The 22,443-nt window shown below is 34.9% G+C and overlaps 1 protein-coding gene across 3 annotated transcripts in view; it reads left to right on the top strand.

The window, feature by feature from the left end:
- The window catches only part of RASSF8 (Ras association domain family member 8), a 124,128-nt gene extending 102,261 nt beyond the window's left edge, over positions 1 to 21,867 (top strand). For all 3 annotated transcript variants that reach the window (XM_029954165.1, XM_029954166.1, XM_029954167.1), the window contains 3 exons: positions 13,841 to 14,730; positions 17,030 to 17,174; positions 17,791 to 21,867. In XM_029954165.1, the coding sequence (XP_029810025.1) occupies positions 13,841 to 14,730; positions 17,030 to 17,174; positions 17,791 to 17,912 (1,157 nt within the window). In that variant the 3' untranslated portion in view covers positions 17,913 to 21,867. The remainder of the gene's footprint in view (positions 1 to 13,840; positions 14,731 to 17,029; positions 17,175 to 17,790) is intronic.
- The last annotated feature ends 576 nt before the right edge of the window (positions 21,868 to 22,443 follow it).

Here is a 22,443-nt window from a genome sequence, read left to right as displayed (position 1 = left end):
CCATGGCAACCACAAATCAAAAATCCATAGTAAATATGCAAAAAATAAAGAAAAACTTCACACAAAACACTAAAGAAAGGAAAGGCAACAAGAGAGGAAGAAAGGAACAGAGAACTACAAAAACAACCAGAAAACAGTTAACAAAAGGCAATGAGTATATACTGATCAATAATTATTTTTAATGTAAATGGACTAAATGCTCCAATCAGAAAACATAGGGTGACAAATGGGTTTGTTTAAAAAGGCCCATCTATATACTGTCGGTAAGAGAAAAATTAATATCAAAAGATACAGACTGAAAGTAAAGGGATGGGAAGAGGTATTCCATACAAATGGAGGTGAAAAAGAAAAAGGCCACAGTATCAATACTTATGTCACACAAAATTTAGTTTAAAATAAAGATTGTAATAAGAGATAAAGAAAGACATAAAGAAAGGCATTATGTAATGATAAAAGAGTTCAAACCAAAAGCAAATATTAACAGACAAAAAGGGAGAAATTGATAGTAACACAGTAATAGTAGGAGACTATAATACGTCATTTATAGCAGTGGGTAGAGCACCCAGACAGAAAATCAGTAAGGAAACTGTGGCTTTGAACCACCCATTAGACCAGATGGATTTAATGGATAATAACAGAACACTCTACCCAAAAACAGCAGAATGCATATTCTTTTCAAATGCACATGGGATATTCTCCAGGACAGATCACGTTAGGCCACAAAACAAATCTCAATAAATTTAAGAAGATTGAAATCATATCAAGCATCTTTTCTTTTTAAATATAATTTATTGTCAAATTGGCTAACATACAGTGTGTAAAGTGTGCTCTTGGTTTTTTGGGTAGATTCCTGTGGTTCATCACTTACAGATTTTTCCCTCTCCCCACCCTGCCATCAACCCTCGGTTTGTTCTCTGTATTTAAAAGTCTTTTATGGTTTGCATCCTTTCTCTCTATTTGTAACTGTTTTCCCTTCTCTTCCCCCATAGTCTTTGGTTAAATTTCTCAAGATCCACATATCAGTAAAAACATATGATATCTTTCTTTCTATGACTTATTTTACTCAGCATAATACTTTCCAGTTCCATCCACATTGCTGCAAATGGCATGATTTTATTCTTTCTCATTTCCAAGTAGTATTCCATTGTATATATAAACCACATCTTCTTTATCCACTCATCAGTTGGTGAGCATTTAGGCTCTTTCCATAATTTGGCTATTGTTGAAAGTGCCGCTGTAAACAGGTACATGTGCCCCTTTAGATCAGCACTCCTGTATCCTTTGGATAAATTCCTAGTAGTAGTACTACTGCTGGTTTATAAAGTGGTTCTATTTTTAATTTTTTGAGGAACCTCCACCCTCTTTTCAGAGTGGCTGCATCAGTTTGCATTCCCACCAACAGTGCAAGAGGGTTCTCGTTTCTCCATATCCTTGCCAGCATCTGTTGTTTCCTGAGTTGTTCATTTTAGGAGCTCTCACAGGTGTTAGGTGGTATCTCAGTGTGATTTTGATATGTATTTCCCTGATGATGAGTGATGTTGAGTATCATTTCATGTGTCTATTGGCCATCTGAATGTTGTCTTTGGAAAAGTGTCTATTCATGTCTTTGTCCATTTCTTCACTGGATTACCTGTTTTTGGATGTTGTTTGGTAAGTTCTTTATAGATTTTTGGATACTAACCCTTTATCCGGTATGTCATTTGCAGATATCTTTTCCCATTCTGTCATTTGCCTTTTAGTTCTGTTGATTGATTCCTTTGCAGTGCAGAAGTTTTTTTTTTTTTTATCTTGATGGGGTCCCAATAGTTCATTTTTGCTTTTGATTCCCTTGCCTTTGGTGGTATGTCAAGCAAGAAATCGCTGCAGCTGGGGTCAAAGAAGCTGCCTGCTTTCTCCTCTAGGGTTTTGATGGTTTCCTGTCTCACATTTAGATCTCTCATCAATTTTGAGTTCATTTTTTGTGTATGGTGTAAGAAAGTGGTTTAGTTTCATTCTTCTCCATGTTGCTGTCCAGTTCTCTCAGCCCCATTTGCTAAAGAGGCTGTCTTTTCTCTAATGGATACTCTTTCATGCCTTGTTAAAGATTAATTGGCCATACATTTGTGGGTCCAATTCTGGGTTCTCTATTCTATTCCATTGGTCTGTGTGTTTCTTTTTGTGCCAATACCATACTATCTTGATGATGACGGCTTTGGAGTAGAGGATAAAGTCTGGAATTGTGATGCCTCTGGTTTGGTTTTCCTCTTCAATATTACTTTGGCTATACACGATCTTTTGTGATTCCATACAAATTTTAGGATTCTTTAGTCTAGCTTTAAGAAAAATGTTGGTGCAATTTTGATTGGGATTGCATTAAATGTATAGATTGCTTTGGGTAAGATTGACATTTTAACAATATTTATTCTTCCAATCCATGAGCTTGTAATGTTTTTCCCTTTCTTTGTGTCGTCTTCAATTTCCTTCAGAAGTTTTCTATAGTTTTCAACATACAGATCTTTTATATCTTTTATGCATAAAAGATATATATAAGTATAGATTTATTCCTAGGTATTTTATGGTTCTTGGTACAAGGGTAAATGGGATCAATTTCTTGATTTCTTCTAGCATCTTTCCTAAACACAACAACATGAAACTAGGAATTAATTACAGGGAAAATTAAACTAGAAAAACCCAAGCACATGGGGGCTGCACAGTCTCCATATAGAATCAAAGGTCAGTGAAGAATCAAAGAGGAAATTAAAAAAATACATGGAGACAAAGGAAAATGGAAACACAACAGTTCAGAATCTTTGGGATACAACAAAAGCAGTTCTAAGAGGAATATTTACAGGCCTACCTCAAGAAACAAGAAAAATCTCAAACAATCTAACCGTACAACTAGAGGAGCTAGAAGTAAAAAAAAAAAAAAAAAAAAAGGACAAAGCTCAAAGTTAGTAGAAAGAAGAAAACCAGGGTTAGTGTGGAAATAAATGAAATAACAACTTAAAAAAATCAATGAAACCATGTTCTTTGAAAAGATAAAATTGGCAGACCATCAGCCAGCCTCAGGTGGAAAAAAAGAGAAAACTCAAATAAATAAAAATCTGAAACGAAAGATGACAAATAACAATTGACACCACAGAAATACAAAGGATTTGAGAATACAGTGAAAAATTATATGCCAACAAATTGGATAACCTAGAAGAAATGGTTACATTTCTAGAAACATAAAATCTTTCAAAATTGAATCAAGAAGAATAGAAAACCTATATATAGTTATGACGTCATCTGCAAATAGTGCAAACAGATTACTGGTAATGAAATTGAATTGATGATAAATTACCAACAAACATAAGTCCAGGACCAGATAGCTTCACAAGTGAATTCTACCAAACATTTAAAATTTAAATAACAGCTAATACTGTTCTTCTAAAACTTTTAAATTCATTCTACTAAGCCTGCTTCTGTTACCCTAATAGCAAAACCAGACAAAGATACTACAAAAGCAGAAAACTACAGCCCGATATCCTTGATGAACACAGATGCAAAAATCCTTAACAAAATCTTAGCAAACTGAATTCAGCAATACAAAAAGGATCTTTCAACACCACCAACTGGGATATATTTCATGGATGCAAGGATGGTTCATTATTCACAAATCAACTAATATGATACCTCATATTAATAAGGAGGACAAAAAGCTATGGTTATGTCAATAGATGCAGAAGAAGCACTTGACAAAATACATCTGTTTATGATAAAAACTCTCAACAAATGTGGATATAAAGGGAGGATACCTCAGCATAATAAAGGCCATATCTGAAAAACCTACAGCTAACATCATACTCAATGGGGAAAACCTGAAGGCTTTTCCTCTAATATTAAGTACAAGACAAGGATGTTTTACTCTTACCACTTTTATTTAACATAGTACAGGAAGCCCTAGCCACAGCAATTAGAAAAGAAAAAAATAAAAGGCATCCGAATTGTTAAGGAAGAAAGAATTTGCAGATGACATCATAAGTATATATAGAAAACCCTGATGACTCCACTAAAAAACTACCTGAACTAACAAATGAATTCAGTACAGTTATAAGATATAAAATTAATATACAGAAATTTGCTGGGTTTCTATACACTAATAATAAAGTAGCAGTAAGAGAAATTAAGAAAACAATCCCATTTATAGTAGCACCAAAAAGAATAAAATACTTAGGAATAAATTAGACCAAGGAGGTGAAAGACCTATACTATAAAAACTCAAACTTTGATGAAAAAACTTGAAAGAAACACAAACAAATAGATATATCATACTCATGGATTTGAAGAATTGATATTGCTAAAATGTCTATACTATTCAAAACAACTTATAGATTCAATGCAGTTCCTATCAAAATACAAATAATATTTTTCTCAGAACTAGAACAAATAATTCTAAAATTTATATGGAAGCACAAGAGACCTCGAATAGCTAAACCAATCTGGAGAAAAAACAACAAAACTGGAATCAAGCCATGGGTTGGGGGAGCGCCTGGGTGGCTCAGTCAGTTAAGTATCCAACTGAGGCTCAGGTCATGATCTCACAATTGGTGAGTTCAAGCCTTGCCCAGGCCTCTGTGCTGACAACCGGAGCCTGGAGCCTGCTTCAGACTCTGTGTCTGCCTTGCTTTCTGCCCTTCCCCCACTTGCACTCTGTTTCTCTGTCTCTCAAAAATAAATAAATGTTATAAAGTTTTTTAAAAAATTCAAGCCATGGGCAGTGGTTTAAAAGAAAATGAGTATAATTTACAGGGTGGCTAAGGAGTGCAGTAAGCTGCCTCTGTCCACATTATATGGTAGCCACATTTTCTACACAGTTTCAAAGGGAAAATGCCCAGATGCACCAGGTGTTTGTTTATCCTTTTGAACTAAACAGTGTACTGTAACTTGTTTGTGAACAAGCTAAAAAGAAGTTTAACTAAAATCTACCCCCAGTTTTGCTTTCTAAATAACTCAGTCCAGACTGTTTTGAAAAGTTGACAACTTGAATAAAGAGGTTTTATATTTCCCCAAACTTGGCCAGACAACTCTTTTTCTGTATCATAAATACTTCGTTAAACTCAGAATTCATCTGAGAGATGACTCAACTGGCAACCAGCTGAGGACTGTTGATCCTTGTTTCTCTTGTGCTGTAAGATTTTCTCAGCTTCAAATGCAGTACGCTTTGCTACATACTTAAATATTTATCCATATTGTAATGTGGGTTATTGGTATTCAAAGTTTAAACACTAAATGAAAGTTTTATAGTATTATTTTGACCTTATTTCCACTGTAAGAAACAATAAGGGATTTATTAATTAGGGGAAATTAATGCTGTGACACAGCCACAGAATTTCTGTGGCTTAACACAGTAATAAGTTTAGGTATCCTCTTAGCAGAGTGTGCACTGACTGAGCAAACTGTAGATACTTCTAAAAAATTTACACTGAAGCAGCTTGTAGGACACCTTCATGAGTTCAAACCTACATGTTTCCCTCAGGGGAAATATAGTCTTGATTAGGGATTATTGAATTTTTCTGGATAGCTAAAATTACTTCCAAGAAACCATGAGTACTTAAAAATATTTACAACACTTGGTAATCTGCAAATATATATGACAGCAAGCATTTTCTGACTCGGTGCTGCTAATCAATTGAATCAGATTAGAAAATAGCTAAAAATAGAACATAAATTGATAAAAAAGATGTTGAATGCATCTAATAGTATAGAAAGAAATCCTTTCTACTCTGATCTGTGACTACCTTGACAGGTTATGTCTAGGTGGTTGAATAATGAGACAGAAAAACTAAATAAAAACATAACTGAAACACTTAAGTGCCATGAAATGGACAAACTGCCCTGCAGCATGCTGTGTGTTTGGTCACTGTATACATCTTGGGCTTTTCGAAACATTCCTAATTTCAGATACTTTATCTTGTTTCTCCCGTAAACTATCCCAGAAATGCCATTATTTCACAATCCAAACTGCTTCTCAAATCTATGTGAAACAGAAAGCCTTTGACTGTTCATCTGTTTCAAGTTATAGTCCAGAAAATGCATTTGCTTTTACAATATTCTGAAAATATGAAAAGAATGTATTTCTGCCTGCAAGTAGCTTAGAACTTAAGTATGGCTAAAAAAAAAAAGAAAAAGAAAAAGATTAGAGAGGAAGAAGAAATCAAGGAGACTGAGGGAAAAGTTTTTCTGATTCACACTCCTTTGTTGCCTGGTACCATTTGAAGTACTAAAGATTTAGAGTTTTTCTGTTCCCACTTCTTGTGATCTTATTATCAGATCTCCTTCAACTGGGGCCAGAGTTAACGTTTAATATAAACAAATTGATTGGGGCTGGGGTCCAAGGTGCAGTGAACTGTTTCTAAGAAGCCTTGTTTTGTATAATTTGCCCCACAAAGATCAGTTTTCAAACAAGCACATTTTATATACTCAATTCTAGTTTAACTATTTCATGCTTCTTTCTCTGGAAGTCCCCCTACAGTAGGGATCCTGCTTGTTTATTCTTCTTACACCATTGCTTTGCTTAAAATAAGTATCCAATAAAACATAGTTTCTTAAACAGTGCTGTCCAGTAGAATTTTCTGCAAGGATGGTAATGGTCTCTATCTGTCCAATATAGTATAGTAACCACTAGCCACATGCAGCTACTGAGTACTTGAAATGTGGCTAGTCTAACCAGTTTTTAACTAAAATTTAAATGTGGCTAGTGGTTAATGGGTATTGTAGTGAACAGTTCTGGAAGGTTTCACATTTTAAATGTCAGAACCCAAACTCTGTATCTCAACTACTGCCAACCGGCACATTTCTTCTTTGCCCTCATCTCAACAAATGAAAACTCTTTTAATTGATTAGACCTACAACTTTAATGTGATCTTTCTTGTTTTGTTCTATCTTACAACCAATCCATCAACAAATCCTATCTTACTACCTTCAGTATATATGCAGAATCTTGTTTCTCTTCACAGTCACTGTTAACACCTCAATGTAAGCTACCATCATTTCTCACATAGGGTTTTTTGGGGGGGTTTTTTGTTTTTGTTTTTGTTTTTTGAAAGACAGAGAGAGACCGTTCGCACAGGGGAGTGTCAGAGAGAGGGAGGGAGATACAGAATCCGAAGCAGGTTCCAGGCTCTAGCCGTCAGCCTAGAGCCTGACACGGGGCTTGAACCCACGAACCATGAGATGATGACCTGAGCCGAAGCCAGACACTTAACCGACTAAGCCACCTAGGCACCCCTCACATGGATTTTTGCTGTAGCATTCCAACTCTCCCTGCATCATCTTGGTCCCCTCCAGCTTATTCTTAACAGATTTATTTTATTTAATGTTTATTTATTTATTATGAGAGAGAAAGCACAAGTGGAGAGGGTCAGAGAGAGAGAGAGAAACAGAATCCCAAGCAGGCTCCACACTCTATGCTGACAAGCATAGAGCCCAGTGCAGGGCTCGATCCCACAAACCGTGAGACCATGACCTGAGCCGACATCAGGAGTTGAATGCTTAACTGACTGAACCACCTAGGTGTCCCATATTTCTCTTAAAAATACCTTTTTTTTAAGTTTCTGTTTAAATTCCAGTTAGTTAACATACAGTACAATATTAGTTCACGCATACAGTTTGGTGATTCAACACTTACATACAACACCTGGTGCTCATCATAAGTGCCCTCTTTAATCTTCATCACCTATTTTACCCATCCCTCCACCCACCGGCCCTCTGGTAACCATCACTTTGATCTCTATATTTAAGAGCCTGTTTCTTGGTTTGCCCCCACCCCCATGCTCCTTTGTTTCATTTCTTAAATTCCACATATGAGTGAAATCATATGGCATTTGTCTTTCATTGACTGACTTTTTTCCCTTAGCATAATACTTTGTAGCTCCATCCATGCTGTTGCAAATGGCAAGATTTCATTTTTGTTTTTGATTAATATTATATTGTGTGTGTGTGTGTGTGTGTGTGTGTGTGTGCATAAGTCCATACAGTAGTCTTTAAGACCCTAATGAATCTCTACTTTACTTCCTCACCAATCTGACCTCATTTCCTACCACTTACTTTTAATTGTCCCCTCTTACTTATACCAAAGATATCTCTGCCTCAGTATTTGCATCTGTTCTTTTCTCTGCTGAGAATACTTTGCACCCAGATATCTTCAAAATTCATTCCTTTGGACCTCTTGCTTAAATATCTTCCCACAGAAGATATTCTTGACCATGTATCCATACACACATGCACATGCATTCACATACTTTTTATCTGCCATACTCTAGCTTTTTCTATAGCACTTATCCCTCCTGACATATTACATACAGGGCACATAGACCATATACACATTTTTAAATACAAACATTTCTGAAAGCCTGAAGTTTACATATTTCATTTGTTAGCCATACCTGGAATGTCTTGAACTCATTTGGTGGTAAAAACTGTTCTGATTCGATATGAGGCTGTTTTTAATTTATATTGATTCCATATGATATGAATGGTGACACATTTTACTTCATAAATTTTAATGTGTTTGATTATAGACCTATAGGGATAGCACTATGTTACTTTTCTAAAATCCAAAAAGTTCTGAATTTTCAGCATATCTGGCCTTAAAGCTGTGGGATAACGGACAGTAGACCTACATTTATTTGTGTGCTGTATATTGCCTGCTACTGTTTTGTTATTGCCTATTCTCATAGCTTAAAGCCATGTCTGAATAATAGACATTCAATACATATTTGTGAATTACTGAATGAATTTTTAATATTTTTCTATAAATTACAGTCTGAACTAGGTGACCACCTAATGTCCTATCCATTTCTAAGATTATATGATCCTTTAGAAGACAAGGAAAATAATATTTTATATAGTCACATTTCATGGATAAATTATCAATTTTAGAAATGTACAAATTTATCCATTTTACATCTCTCTACAAAGTAATACCATTCATTGTAGACTCTTTTGAAATTTAGAAAAAATATAAAGAAAATTTAAAAAATCACTCATGATCCTACCTCCTAGAAATAATCACTATAAGTATTTCCTTTTATGTACCTCTAGATGAGTTTAAAAATAAAGATTCACTCTCCATAATTCTTGATAGTTTTAAAGTCTTATTTTTCATTTACTGGATTGTGAATTAAATTTTCCATTTAATCCTCACAAGTCTTAGGAGGAAAGCACTGTTATTATCTCTACAGATGATCAGGCTAAGGCACTGAGATACCAGATAACGGGCCCAAGCTCCTGTAGCCAATAAGAGGGTACTGGGATTCAAACCAGTAGTCTTGATTCAAGAACCCTGCTCTTAACTTCTATTATACTGTTTTGGTTACACCTTCTATAATCTCAGTGGACATCTGTTAGAAAATATAGTTGTTGACTGAATTGTATTGAAATAAGAAATAGAAGTTCTTAATTCTAAAATATACTGCCTTTTTGTAGCCAAGATTATCTTTTATATTTTTGATATTTATAACAATAGTGTAATCATTCACAATTCTAAGTACTTTCTATATTTTCTACATCCATAAAAGATTATTTTAATGAATGTGAATACATGTAATTCATAGCATGTATCAGTCAGGAATGGGTTAGATTATGCTACATTAACAAAAAGTTCCCCCAAATTTTACTGGTCTACAGTGATAAATATTCCCTGTTATTTTGGTTAATAGTATTTATGCAAAGTAAGCAACACAGTGCCTAGCAAATATAGGCATAATAAATTTTAATCATTGTGAAATCAATAAATTTTGTTTTTATTATTTTTAATTATAATCCAAAATAATCCCTAAATTAATGTGCAGTGATTCTGTGATTATATAATAAATGGATTATATGATGTCCTCATCAACACTCTGGGAAAATATACTGTATATGACTTAACTATGGGTCTATAGCTGACCAACAAGTTATACTCAGAGATGTTTATATTGTATCACTGTCATTATAAATTGAATATTCTATGGTTAAAATTATCTTAATAGCCACACTTAGAACGCATAGAAAATCCACTGATAAATTTCTAGAGTAGTTGTATGTGATTAATAAATTGCTTTAAATTCTTTAAGCTTTGATTTCTTTACTGGAAAGCTGAGGATTATAATAGCTATACTGCTGGTCTCACAAAACCAATTAGGCTTGTATATAAGATATTTTTATATATTTTATATATCTTTGATTTATATAAATATATGTGTGTGTATATATATATCAGCATCAAAAGCATTTAACAGACTATAAAAGGATACAATGCAGTTTGTTTTACAGAGACGTTCCTTGTAAGAATTTTAAGTCATTAGGATGATTGGTTATGTTAACTAGAGTCTATATAAGAATCCAGAATCTTCATACAGCTCAAGGAACAAAAAGTATCTGTCACCGAGAAAATTCAGGGGGGTAGGATTCATGATAAAGAATAAGTTTACTGATATTACTTCTAATATATCCAAACAGGAAGATTTGTTAGCATTAAATTCATAAGCGATAAATGCCAACTCTCTGTCATGTTCTTTTGAATAATGTATAGTATTCATTTATGAAGTGAGAAGGATTTGAAACTGAAGAAAAAAAACAAATGTCAGTTAAAACTAAAACTTAGTAAGAGGGTTGAAGGTAAAGGTGTTCAAGAGAATTTATATCCCTAGGACCTGCCACTATTTCTGACAAGTATTTGATGTTCTATATATATTTGTTGATTAAATAATAAGATGGGACTTTTAAATCATGATTTTATTATATGGCTCTATTTAGGAGATTTCTCGAGAAATTTTCTAAAATTGTATAAAAATGATTGCACCATTAAAAGAGTGGTTGAAAGAAGGGCATGATGTTTCTGAGTGACTCATTCATATTTGAATATTTGAGTTTTTGGTGTATATCTTCAAAAACAATTTTATGTATTATTCTGCTTTAACTTAAGTGAGAATAATCTGTTATCCTATTTCCTTTTAATTTATGCCAATCATCCAGTGAGATTCCACTAATGCGTTAAAGTCTCTTTCTGTAAATTTTCTTATTATATGAAGTTAAGGATCCTTAGGAATACACTCAATTGCTTCATCTATTTAAAACTACAGTCAGTATTTATTTACTATTCATTATTGTGGCACACATTTCTCTATAGCCAAAACAGCCTACAAATGTTACAGGTAGGTAGGTAGGTAGGTAGGTAGATAGGTAGATACTCCTTTTTGTTAGTTTTAGGGGTGTATCAAGATGGTGTGCAGGTACAACTCAGCATATGCATTTAATAAAATGCATATTAAAAGTTTTGCAGGAGGAATTTGGATCTATCCAAATGAAATAGGATCTTTAGGGCCTTGCCAAGTATGGTATTAAAAATAATGATTATGGGACTTAACTGTTACACAGCCTATCTCAAGCCCAATTTTTATAATAAAATCAAAGTGATTCATTTACCTTCTATAAAAGCTTTCTTATATTGTTGGATAGAGTTTTTTTTCTTTTTGCCTAACTGCACTAAATATGCATTATTTAACAAAAAGAGAAAACTGGCATTAAAAGCAATTCTCAATAACCTTCTACTGAGACATTCTCAGAGGGCAATATTACCATTAAGCATGGGAAAAATTAGCTTCATATTTAATTAGGACTAAATTAGGATCTTTAAAATTGTTAAAATAATTTGTATAATGCAATGATTCTGTTTTCTTTTTCAAGATGCTTCATTGGCCTGGTAGAATTAGAGAGGGCTCTGCTGATCTAGTCTAACCCCTCACATTTCTGATGAGGACACAGAGCTCCAGATAAGAAAGAGAGAGATTCTAAAAGTAGTTGACAGGCAGCAAAGCCAAGAACACAGAGTGCTGTGATCTTTGAAGCAGGGTGTACATGTGGAACAGTTTTAACCTTGCAGATTTGTCATGTGGTTTTTCTTGGAGTAATTATAGTAATTTTTAACCTGAAAATCACTAGAAACATTTTTACTCCAAGAAGCCAACCCACTGTACTAAGGCTTTCTTCTTCATTCCCCATGTTTGCCCAGGTATTTTGATGATAGTAATACCACTAACATCTGTATAGAATTTCTCAATTTTCAAAAACAATTTTATATTTTACATCTCATTTGACTCACAACAGTGTCAGTAAGAAAATACTATTCTTGCCCTTTAGATGAGGAAACTGAAGCCAAAGGAAATTTAATGCATTATGCAAATTAGTTAAGTAGCTGGTGGAGCCAAACTTGAACACAGGCCTTCTGACTCCAGAGTCTTTTTCTTCTTTCTAGCCCTATATAGTTGAGAGTTGTTGAAAGTTGCTGAAGGATTTTAAGTCAGATTATTGTCATGTCACATCATTTTTAAGACGTCTCTGTCAGCTCTTTTGTTATGTGAATAACAATATTTTAAGTTAATAATGACTACCATGTTTTTGAATGCCTGCCATGGGCCAGGCAATGTGGTAGATGCTTATTATGTCAGACTCTGACTCTCATAACCTGTGAGGTAATGCTGGTATCTCCATTTTAGAAGGGAGGTTTTGCTATTTATGCAGTAGCTAATTAAAATGCAGGATTGGGGTGCTTGAGTGGCTCAGACTTTTTTGGCTCAGATCATGATCTTATGGTGGTGAGATGGAGCCCTGTGTCAGGCACCATGCTGGGCGTGAAGCCTGCTTAAGATTTTCTCCTTCTCCCTCTCCCTCTCTCTATCTCTGTCCCTATCTCTGTGTCTCTCTCTAAAAAAAAAACAACAACAAAAAAAAACCCGGGATTAAAACTCCAGTCTGTTTGCCTCCCAAGCTGCAACTTTACAGCTGTACCCAAAATTCAGTTTTCTTAAAGGAGAACATATATGTATGTGAAGATAAATCAGTAGCTGTATGGGCCAGTATTACACTTGCTAGATGACAGGATCAGTTTTTTTCTTCCTTGTAATAATGTTAAGTAGTAATGGATACTTTTTATTGAGATATGATTGCATGTAACATTTATGTTAGTTTCAGGTATGTAGTGGACACTTAACAAAATACGATCCATCTGACCCACCTACCTTAAATGAAAATGTTTAGGGAGTATGTTCAAATTAATAATATTATACTGTCTTCTGAAATTTTATCTTCTGTAATTACTAGTTAGGTTTGGTATTTTTATTTAAATACGATTTTGGTGTTTTTATTTTTTAATATTTTTGCCTTTAAATTTTTTTTAATCAGCTTTGAAGCTACAACTATCAAAACTGTAGACTTCTCTTCCGTCCCCTATTTTTATACAATATTATTTTGAAGGATTGTTTTACCAAAGTGATTTTTATTTGCCACAGGTGTGCAGAAAGATACCAGCAGTGTGAACTATGGAATGGCCAAGTCCTTATGCAGAAACAGGAAAGCCCTGTACAGCCACCCGTTAGCTAAGTGGCATGTTGTCCACTGGCTCAGTATCTCCTTTTAGGAGGAAAATGGGGCCTCCAACCTTCCCAAGTTCTAATGTGCAGAGAAAGCATAGGAATTCACAAAGCGGAAATTTATTTCCAGTCTTGACGTTCTACCTAGTTCCTGCAGCCAGGCCCTGATGGCTTCCCTTGTTTTTTCTAGAAGTCTTGTCCCACACAGGAAAGTCTAGGCAATCACGCATTTGACAAGAGTATAAAAGTCTCCCTGAAGTTTAAAGTGTAAAGTTGAATTTCTAAGCAAATCTGAAGGGTATATGTAATTCACATTCCATTATTCTATGCCATTAACATGTCTTCAAGGGAAGTTTTAAAAGCAGCATGGACTAATCAAGAAGACACGTTTATTAAATAGTGTCCTCTGTAGCATTATTTTAGCTATTGCATATGCCACTTTGACGGTATTCTTATCTTTTTTTATCCAGGTCGAACTGGAAGGTACACTCTTATAGAAAAATGGAGAGATACTGAAAGACACTTAGCACCTCATGAAAATCCTATCATATCCTTAAACAAATGGGGGCAGTATGCTAGTGATGTACAGCTAATTTTACGTCGAACTGGGCCATCCCTTAGTGAGCGACCCACTTCAGACAGTGTGGCTCGAATTCCTGAAAGAACATTATACAGGCAGAGTTTGCCCCCCTTAGCCAAACTGAGGCCTCAGATTGACAAATCAATCAAAAGGAGAGAACCTAAAAGGAAATCATTAACATTTACAGGAGGTGCCAAAGGATTAATGGACATTTTTGGAAAGGGTAAAGAAACTGAATTTAAGCAAAAGGTGCTGAATAACTGCAAAACAACAGCAGATGAGTTAAAGAAGCTGATTCGGTTGCAGACAGAGAAGCTTCAATCCATTGAGAAAGAGCTAGAGTCAAATGAAATTGAAATACAGTTTTGGGAGCAAAAATATAATTCTAACCTTGAAGAGGAAATTGTCCGCCTGGAGCAAAAGATCAAAAGAAATGATGTAGAAATTGAAGAGGAAGAATTTTGGGAAAATGAATTGCAGATTGAACAAGAAAATGAAAAGCAGCTGAAGGATCAACTTCAAGAAATAAGACAGAAAATAACAGAATGTGAGAGCAAATTAAAGGACTACTTGGCTCAGATCCAGACTATGGAAAGCGGTCTTGAAGCAGAAAAATTACAATGGGAAGTTCAGGAAGCACAAGTCAATGAAGAAGAGGTTAAAGGAAAGATAGGTAAGGTCAAAGGAGAAATTGACATTCAAGGCCAGCAGAGTCTGAGGCTGGAAAATGGCATTAAAGCTGTAGAAAGATCTCTTGGACAAGCCACCAAACGATTACAGGTAAGAACATTTTTATGAAAAGGATGTTTCATCTGTTTATAAGAATTAATATATTCTTGGCATTTCCTTTAATGATTGCCCATTTTGTCTTATATTTAAAGTTTAGAAACCTACCTTGATTTATAAGTTTCTTAGAATTTCTGTGACTTACGACAAAGCTAAGATGTGAGACCAAAACAGAGATGAGAGCTCACGCGCGCGCACACAGATCCTTGCTCCATGGAAAGAGGCTTCTTACTGTGTGGCAGTTGTAACATTAGGTAATTGGATACAGGGAACAGAACCTCAGAACTGGATGGACACTAATGATGAGATAGTGAAATTGACCTTCACCCTGTTTAGAGATAAGGAAATCAGTGCCAAAAGAGATTACTGCAGATGGGTTTACCGAGGATTGTGTGGCTAGTTAACTGCTTATCTATTACTTATCCACTGTTGCTAACCCCATCTTTCTGGAGATGTGAATAGTTTCCTTCCTTTCTCCTTATTTTCTCTCCTTTGCTTTCCTGAGAAAGAGGGACACAGAGGTTCCTCTCTGATTTTCTGCTCTCTGGTTCACATACAGGAATATTTATGTTTTGTCATTAGATGCTGATTACTCAACTTAAATTTCTTAGACACCCATTCTTGAAAGGAAAATGTGGTGATGTTAGGAGAAATACAAAGAGGTATTAAATATAAATAATAGTTAAGATAGTAAATAAGTTTGTGATTTTTGTTATATTTGGCCACATTTCAAGTGCTCTGTGGCACATGTCTAGTGGTTGCTGTATTGATCCGTGCTGGTTTAGAAGCTTGCTATTCAGTGATCCATGCAGTTCAGGACACGCTTGTTAAAAATTCAGAATCTGGGGCGCCTGGGTGGCTCAGTCAGTTAAAGCCTCCGACTTCAACTCAGGACATGATCTCACGTTCATGGGTTCGAGCCCCGCGTCAGGCTCTTTGCTGACAGTTCAGAGTCTGGAGCCTGCTTCTGATTCTGTGTTTCCCACTCTGTCTGCCCCTCCTCCTCTCATGCTCTCTCTCTGTATCAAAAATAAATAAAAGAACATTAAAAATAAATAAATAAATAACTGAAAAACAATTCAGAATCTGTATTTGTAATAAGATCTCCAAATAGTGCCCGTGCACTTGGAAGTTTAAGACCCACTTTAGAATATGAACGGTTTTACCAAGCAGAGAAAGCTGAGCTTTCCGGAAGAACTTGCATGATTTCCGTTCTCTGCCAGTAACCATAGTGAGAGATAAAACTGCCACCAAAATTTTGAAAATTGAGAATTTCTTATACAGTGGAAAGTTGTTAACCTCTGATTTGTCAGTATTCTACTATTTGGATTCACTTTGACCCTTAAAAAGGGTACAATTGGAAGTTGTGTTGCCTTTGCTATTCTTTACAGGAAATGCTAATTGATGACAGTCAGCACTAGTAAATCTCACTACCCATTGAAAAGTATCTCATAATCAAACTAACATATCTCCAAATACCTGCTATGCCCAAAGTAAGTGGAGGAAACAACCACTCATTTCTGGTGTCTCTCCCCGACCCCTGGCAGATTCGGCAAACACGCTCAACCTAGGTGCGTCCTCGCCACTTCTCCCTGTGGGGCAGTAAAGGAGAGAGAGAGAACTTCATCCATTTAAATAATGGAATGCCTCTCCTTGCTTTTTGAGCTTTCTGGCTATCCAAATTTGATCTCCTTCCTTTAAGGATCTTCAGTTCTCAGATCCGTCTTTGCCAAGGATTTAAGAACCCCACAGTGAAAATCTTGTGGGAACTTTGCTTTCCTTATGCTCTAATATAAATCTCAACAATGGATCCCATGAACACTTAAGCAGTCCACCAAAACAAGAACTTTTCTGAATCTCATGGACCAAATGACTGAATTTTATAGTCAGTTTTGAAATAAATAACAAGGAAATTTCATTGTGAACAGCTTATAGCAAGATCGCTATAAACATTGGGATGGACGGAAACCAGTATTTATTGATAAAAGTCTATAGACATGTTACTTATTTCATCAGGTGCATAGTGAATTCCTAACAGAGGAAAGCATATTTTAAAAGACAGACTAAAGAAGCTCTTGTCCTTTATTTCCTTATTTTTTGGCCTATGCCACAGAACAAAAATGACCTCTTTTTAGCCTATTTTATCAGTATCAACCAGATTTGTTGCCCACGTTCTTGTGTGAGCGAATGTCGCACACACAGCCCCCGTAAGCAGATGGACTGTCATCAGGACGTCTTCAGCTGGCCAATAGTGACTCCTCCAATAAAAAGAAACATTTTCCCTTCCATCTAGGACAAAGAACAAGAACTGGAGCAGTTGACTAAAGAGCTGCGGCAAGTCAATCTCCAGCAGTTTATACAACAGACAGGGACAAAAGTGACCGTTTTGCCAGCGGAGCCCATTGAAGTCGAGGCCTCACATGCAGACGTAGAAAGGGGTAAGGTGTCGAGAACTCTGCTCTTTTCCCTTTATTCTCACTGGTTAACTTTGAACAAACTCCTTGTGTTCAGTTCAAATGTTATCCTGCTACTGGAAGCGTGGGCCACTTAAAAAAAAATGGATGTACTTCCTGTTTGTGGGGAAAATCAATAATATTTAGGCTATTTATTTACTTAGATAAGCATGTAATCCCCAAATCTTCTATCATTTGTTTTAAACTGCTTCTTTAAGAAACTTTCTCCTGATGTCAGAGTCATAAACTGTTGAGTTTTAGCTTCTGTTCCTGCTCCTCCTTCCTCTCCTAAAAGTCTTTATTATTAATTCGTGCTGATATTTAGAAGACACATATCATCCGAACAACCAAGAAAGAGAAGCAACATGCTCACCTTTTTACAGAGATCATTAACTGTTGAAACCACTGAAAACTGTGTTCATCAACTGAGAGGGTCAAGAAGAGTTAGCCTTCTCCTCTTACCCCAGACCCCACAGGGGACTGCAGTTGTACAGTGTAACATTTAATTGGCTCTTCAGGCAGGACAAGTTCTAATTTTTCATATTGCTAAGTCCTTCAAGTTGCTGAGTACACAAAATGGCTTTCTTTGTTTTCTATGTAGAGACACCATTCCAGTCCGGGTCCCTGAAGCGGCCTGGTTCATCTCGGCAGCTCCCCAGTAATCTCCGTATTCTACAGAATCCTATCTCATCTGGTTTTAATCCTGAAGGCATATATGTATAACATTATCTGCCTTTAGGGGAGAGACCCATAAAGGTACCAAGGACAGTAAAAATTCCTTCTTTGATTCGTGCCAATGATGAACAGAGGATATGTTTCACAAGCCACCATATCGTTTTCCTGTCCTAAACTGCATACCACTTGGAGCCATACCCTGTGCACTGATGCTAAAGAACAAAGAAACTGTGTTTTCACACATTAACAGTGTTGACGTTTTTGTCCAGCAGCTGTGATGCAAAGCCTTCATTTTTAATTGTAGCATTTTGAGAGCATTAGGAAAGTATTATACTGTGTGTATACATAAATAAAACCATGACAAGAGTGAAGAGAAATATGTGACTGGCTTAGTCTAATTTATTCCATGTAATCGATTAATGGGTGATTGTTGATGTTTTAATATTTTTTATTAATACTTATCCTATGACTGAATTACATTATATATCGTGTGATTATGACTGTATGCATGTTTCCAGACTCCATCCATCCATTGCTGACTTACAGCTACACAGGTGTCATGGGGTGCTCCACCATCAAAACCAACTCCAGAAGAACCACTTGTATTTATTTTGTGTACCTATCCTAACCGTTGCTTAATTAGATCAGATCATTCAGGTTCCTTTTGATCTGGACTTTAATCTTCTCTTTACAATATCTCCAGTACATAAATGACCACATAACAGAATAGAAATATTTTCACAAGGCAAATTGTATGTTTAAAAGATTTCCAGTACTTCAGACACTTAAAACAAAAATGTGACTGTTGGCTATCCATCCACACAGGCATGAGGTTCCCTGATACATTAGTGTTTTGTTTCTGCCCTGCCTTAATCATTTGAATCTCATGGGTCTTCAAGAGTTGCCATAATACATAAGTTAGATATACCTGGTGGGTCTGCTTCACAAAAGTTACTTTAAGTGATATGTTTTTAAAATGACCCACTTCGTATGTATGACCTCTTGGTGTAAGCACCCACTGGGCAAGTTCTTGCTTGCACATCATTTACTCTGTAACTTCATGAACTATTGCTAGTTCTCCAATCGCTTAGAGAGAGAGGACGTTGGAGTTAGGTACTTTTTACAAAGGAAATTTAGTTAATTTTTTTTTTTCATTCTTGGGCTCGACTTTTACGTGTAGGACACAAGTCTCCATTTGTACATATATTCTCTTATTTATAAAACCAAAAAGGAGTCAACACCTCTCTCATGAGTAGTAACTTAACTAAGATTCACGAGTAATATCTGGATGGATGTGGTCAGATACCATTTAGCCATTTTTACATTCCCTCTGATCAAAATTTGGTACAGTATAATTAAGACTTTAACCTGAAATTTAAAGTAGTTTTTAATTCTGAGGAAAATATATTCTCTGTATTACTTACATGCAACAAAGTAAAAGTGGATTAGTATATTAATGCCATGGTAACAATAAAAAGACGTAAGTTATATCTTATGCATGAGGGCAACTTTGGATGTTTTAACACATTTGACTTATTTTGGTTTAATGAATGCCGAGAATGCTGCATTTAGATGTCCAATGAAAACTTTTAAGAATGGCTGTGAAAATATATAGAAGCTTCTAGAGAACTGAAAGTAATAACGCAGAGTTGCCTTTTCTAGTCCAGCTAAATGGCAGACCTCAACTAAAGATATTATTTTCTTTGGGTTCTTGGAGTTATCAAGTTGACCTTGCCATTATACTATTTTGCAAATAACTTGAGAAATAAGTTATTCTTACATAAATAACCACAATCTATACACATTTGCTCTCAATTTATAATAGTTATTTCATATCTACATATATTTAAAAATTAGAATTAAAAAATCAAAATAATTTGTAGATTTTGTGACAATAATGATTTATGTATGCCCAATATATGCCTTATTTTTAAAGGATTCCATCCTATACCAAGAGTCATTTTGTTATTGTTGTTCAGAGAATTTAAGATCTTATTCACAAAGAAAAACATTTTTATAAATTGATCACATCCTATTTAAATCAAAACTAAAGATATATTAAACTTTGCAATTTATAATTGCAAAGATGCCTTGGTGTGCCATCAAAACACAAAGTCAATATCTGACTTAATTGTTGATTATCAGCATTAACCTAATAACTTTAAAGAAAGACTGGCAGCATTGTGACAACTTCATCTGAATTTTCAAATGCCAAGTAATCTTTATGTACCTAATTACAGATAAAAATACTATTTCCTAGGTGAGAAGAATATATAATGTGAATTTGATAAATACATTGAGCAGCTATACTTTTTAATCAGTTATATTACTTCTGGAAGAACATCTCTAAGAAATATTTTCTAAGTCTTTTTTTAAAATAGAAGAAAGAAAACTCATTTCCCTAGAACATCTTAAAAATATTATAGTATATCCTGATCATTTTTATCTATTGTGAATATAGATGTATTAGATTAAGTGCCACATCTTTTGGATACATTTCAGAGGGGGGCAGTGGGCAATGAGATACAAAATACCAAATATAAAATTTTGCATCTGGGGAATATTCAGGTTCTAAATACTAAACTAGATTATAAGTTCTTTATTATTATTATTATATTGTAAGTTGTTTTATTAGGATTTCCTGTATTAAATACATTAGAAGATATTTTTTTCTTACCAAGGAACGATTTGAAAGAGCCCTGGTATATTTGTCCCTTTTGAGTGTCTGGCGTCCTCAGAGAATGATCCGTAGTTGGTTGCCTCAGTCCTTTTTTTCCTTATGAGATATTTTGGTTGATTAGCATGTTTTTCTGTCCTTATGCACAGGGGATTGATATGTGAGACTTTGGTTAGTATTAATAGTAGTTACCTATTTAATTCCCTCAGTCATCTCCAAACTAATCAATTCCAATAGTTCAAATTAATCATAAACTAGAGCTAAAACAGTAAAGATGCAGAATTTATGGTGTGAAAGGTGATTATTAACAGTGTTCAAGAACAAACAAAGCACTTGCTTCCAGAGCATAAAAAAAATCTTGTACCTGCATTAAAAGAACATTTTCTTTGTGAATAAGAGAAAAATGGTCTTTAGAGTAAAGAAACTTCACTTAAAGCCATTTCTGTGAACATTTTTCCAAGTTAGAACTACAATAATGGATTGAGGAAATAATACGGAAAAGGCAAAAACTCTTGATTTCAGGTGTACAAAGGATGTGGGCAGAGGGTATTTCCCTGTGTGCATTGCCTTTGAAAAATTGGGCCTTAATTTATATGTATATAACAGTGCTGTGTTCTCATCCCTCTTTTACCTAAAGTTGTCTTTATTAATCCATATTGTATTAAAACTTAGCTCATAAGTATTACTTTTATATTATGTCAATTTTTTGCATGTTTATACTATTTGCTACAGTATTTTTGAGTTTTGGGTGAAGGCCGTCAGCTGTGTGGAGAAGACAGAACAATCACTATTTATTCAGTATTGCTGCTTTACGTTTCCAGAATAAGCTTTCGATACCAGGACAGTGACTGCTTGAAAGCTGCAGGAGCTCTATTCCAATGCATTTTATATATTTTTAGAAACCAAATAAATGCAGATAACTATTTAGTATACTAATTATATTAAACCAGCAGAAATATAAAGGCAATAAAGTATATACGTATATATATGGGGGGAGGGAAAGATTTAAAAATAGGTTTACAGCCAGACATGGTGGTGGCCCTAAATGTATTTCCAATCCGTCTTTTGTTATTGACCCAAGGAGGATTTGAGTTGCTGCAGCTTTAAACAGAAAATTGCCACATTCACTTCTGTGGACACATAAATATGCTTTTAGTACTGCTTTGCTTATGTACCAATAAAATATCTGTAATATGTATTATATGTAATTTTTTTGACTTTCATTTCAAAATGTATATTTTCTGATTATCATGAGCTGTAAAACAAAGGATCAATATCTGATATTCTCCCAAGTAATAAATTTTCAGGATTCATTGGGGCATTACAGTTGCTGGTTTGTTCCTTATGTGTTTAATATTTTAAAATATGAGTTCATTTTCTTTAAAAGATGCCAAAGAGGAAAGGTCTGCATAATCGTCACATAAAATTACATTTCTCTAAAAGTAATGTGAAAAGAAAAACCAATTGCTAGATAAGGTAGCTGTTTTATCCAAGTGAAACTGAATTAAGAAATTATGCCTCCCTTTTATTTCAGAAGCAAAAGTTGTGTCTTAATGAACCTCCATATTCTCAGATTTCTTTAACACCATAAGTGAGGGGAATAATCAAATACCTACTATGTGCCAGGTACAAATAGGAGGTACATTCAGCCATCCAAGGAACCTGTTCCAAATCACATAACTAATGAGTAGCTTACAGGGCACTTGAATTTAGACCTTTCTGATACCAAAGTACTTTTCTATATTCCTTGACAAACTGCAGAAGCCTTATAATGCCCAGCTTCTGTTTTTAATATTGAAAGTAATGTGAAGTATATAAATTGTCATTCTTACATTCTGTACAAGTTATATCGTGAAGGCATTATACATGTGAACAAGAGTATGTTATAAAACAATGGCAAAC

This window comes from Suricata suricatta, chromosome 10 (assembly GCF_006229205.1).
Source record: "Suricata suricatta isolate VVHF042 chromosome 10, meerkat_22Aug2017_6uvM2_HiC, whole genome shotgun sequence".
NCBI lineage: Eukaryota > Metazoa > Chordata > Mammalia > Carnivora > Herpestidae > Suricata > Suricata suricatta.
The sequence above is the reverse complement of the archived record's forward strand: the minus strand, read 5'-3'. Positions and strand labels throughout refer to the sequence as shown.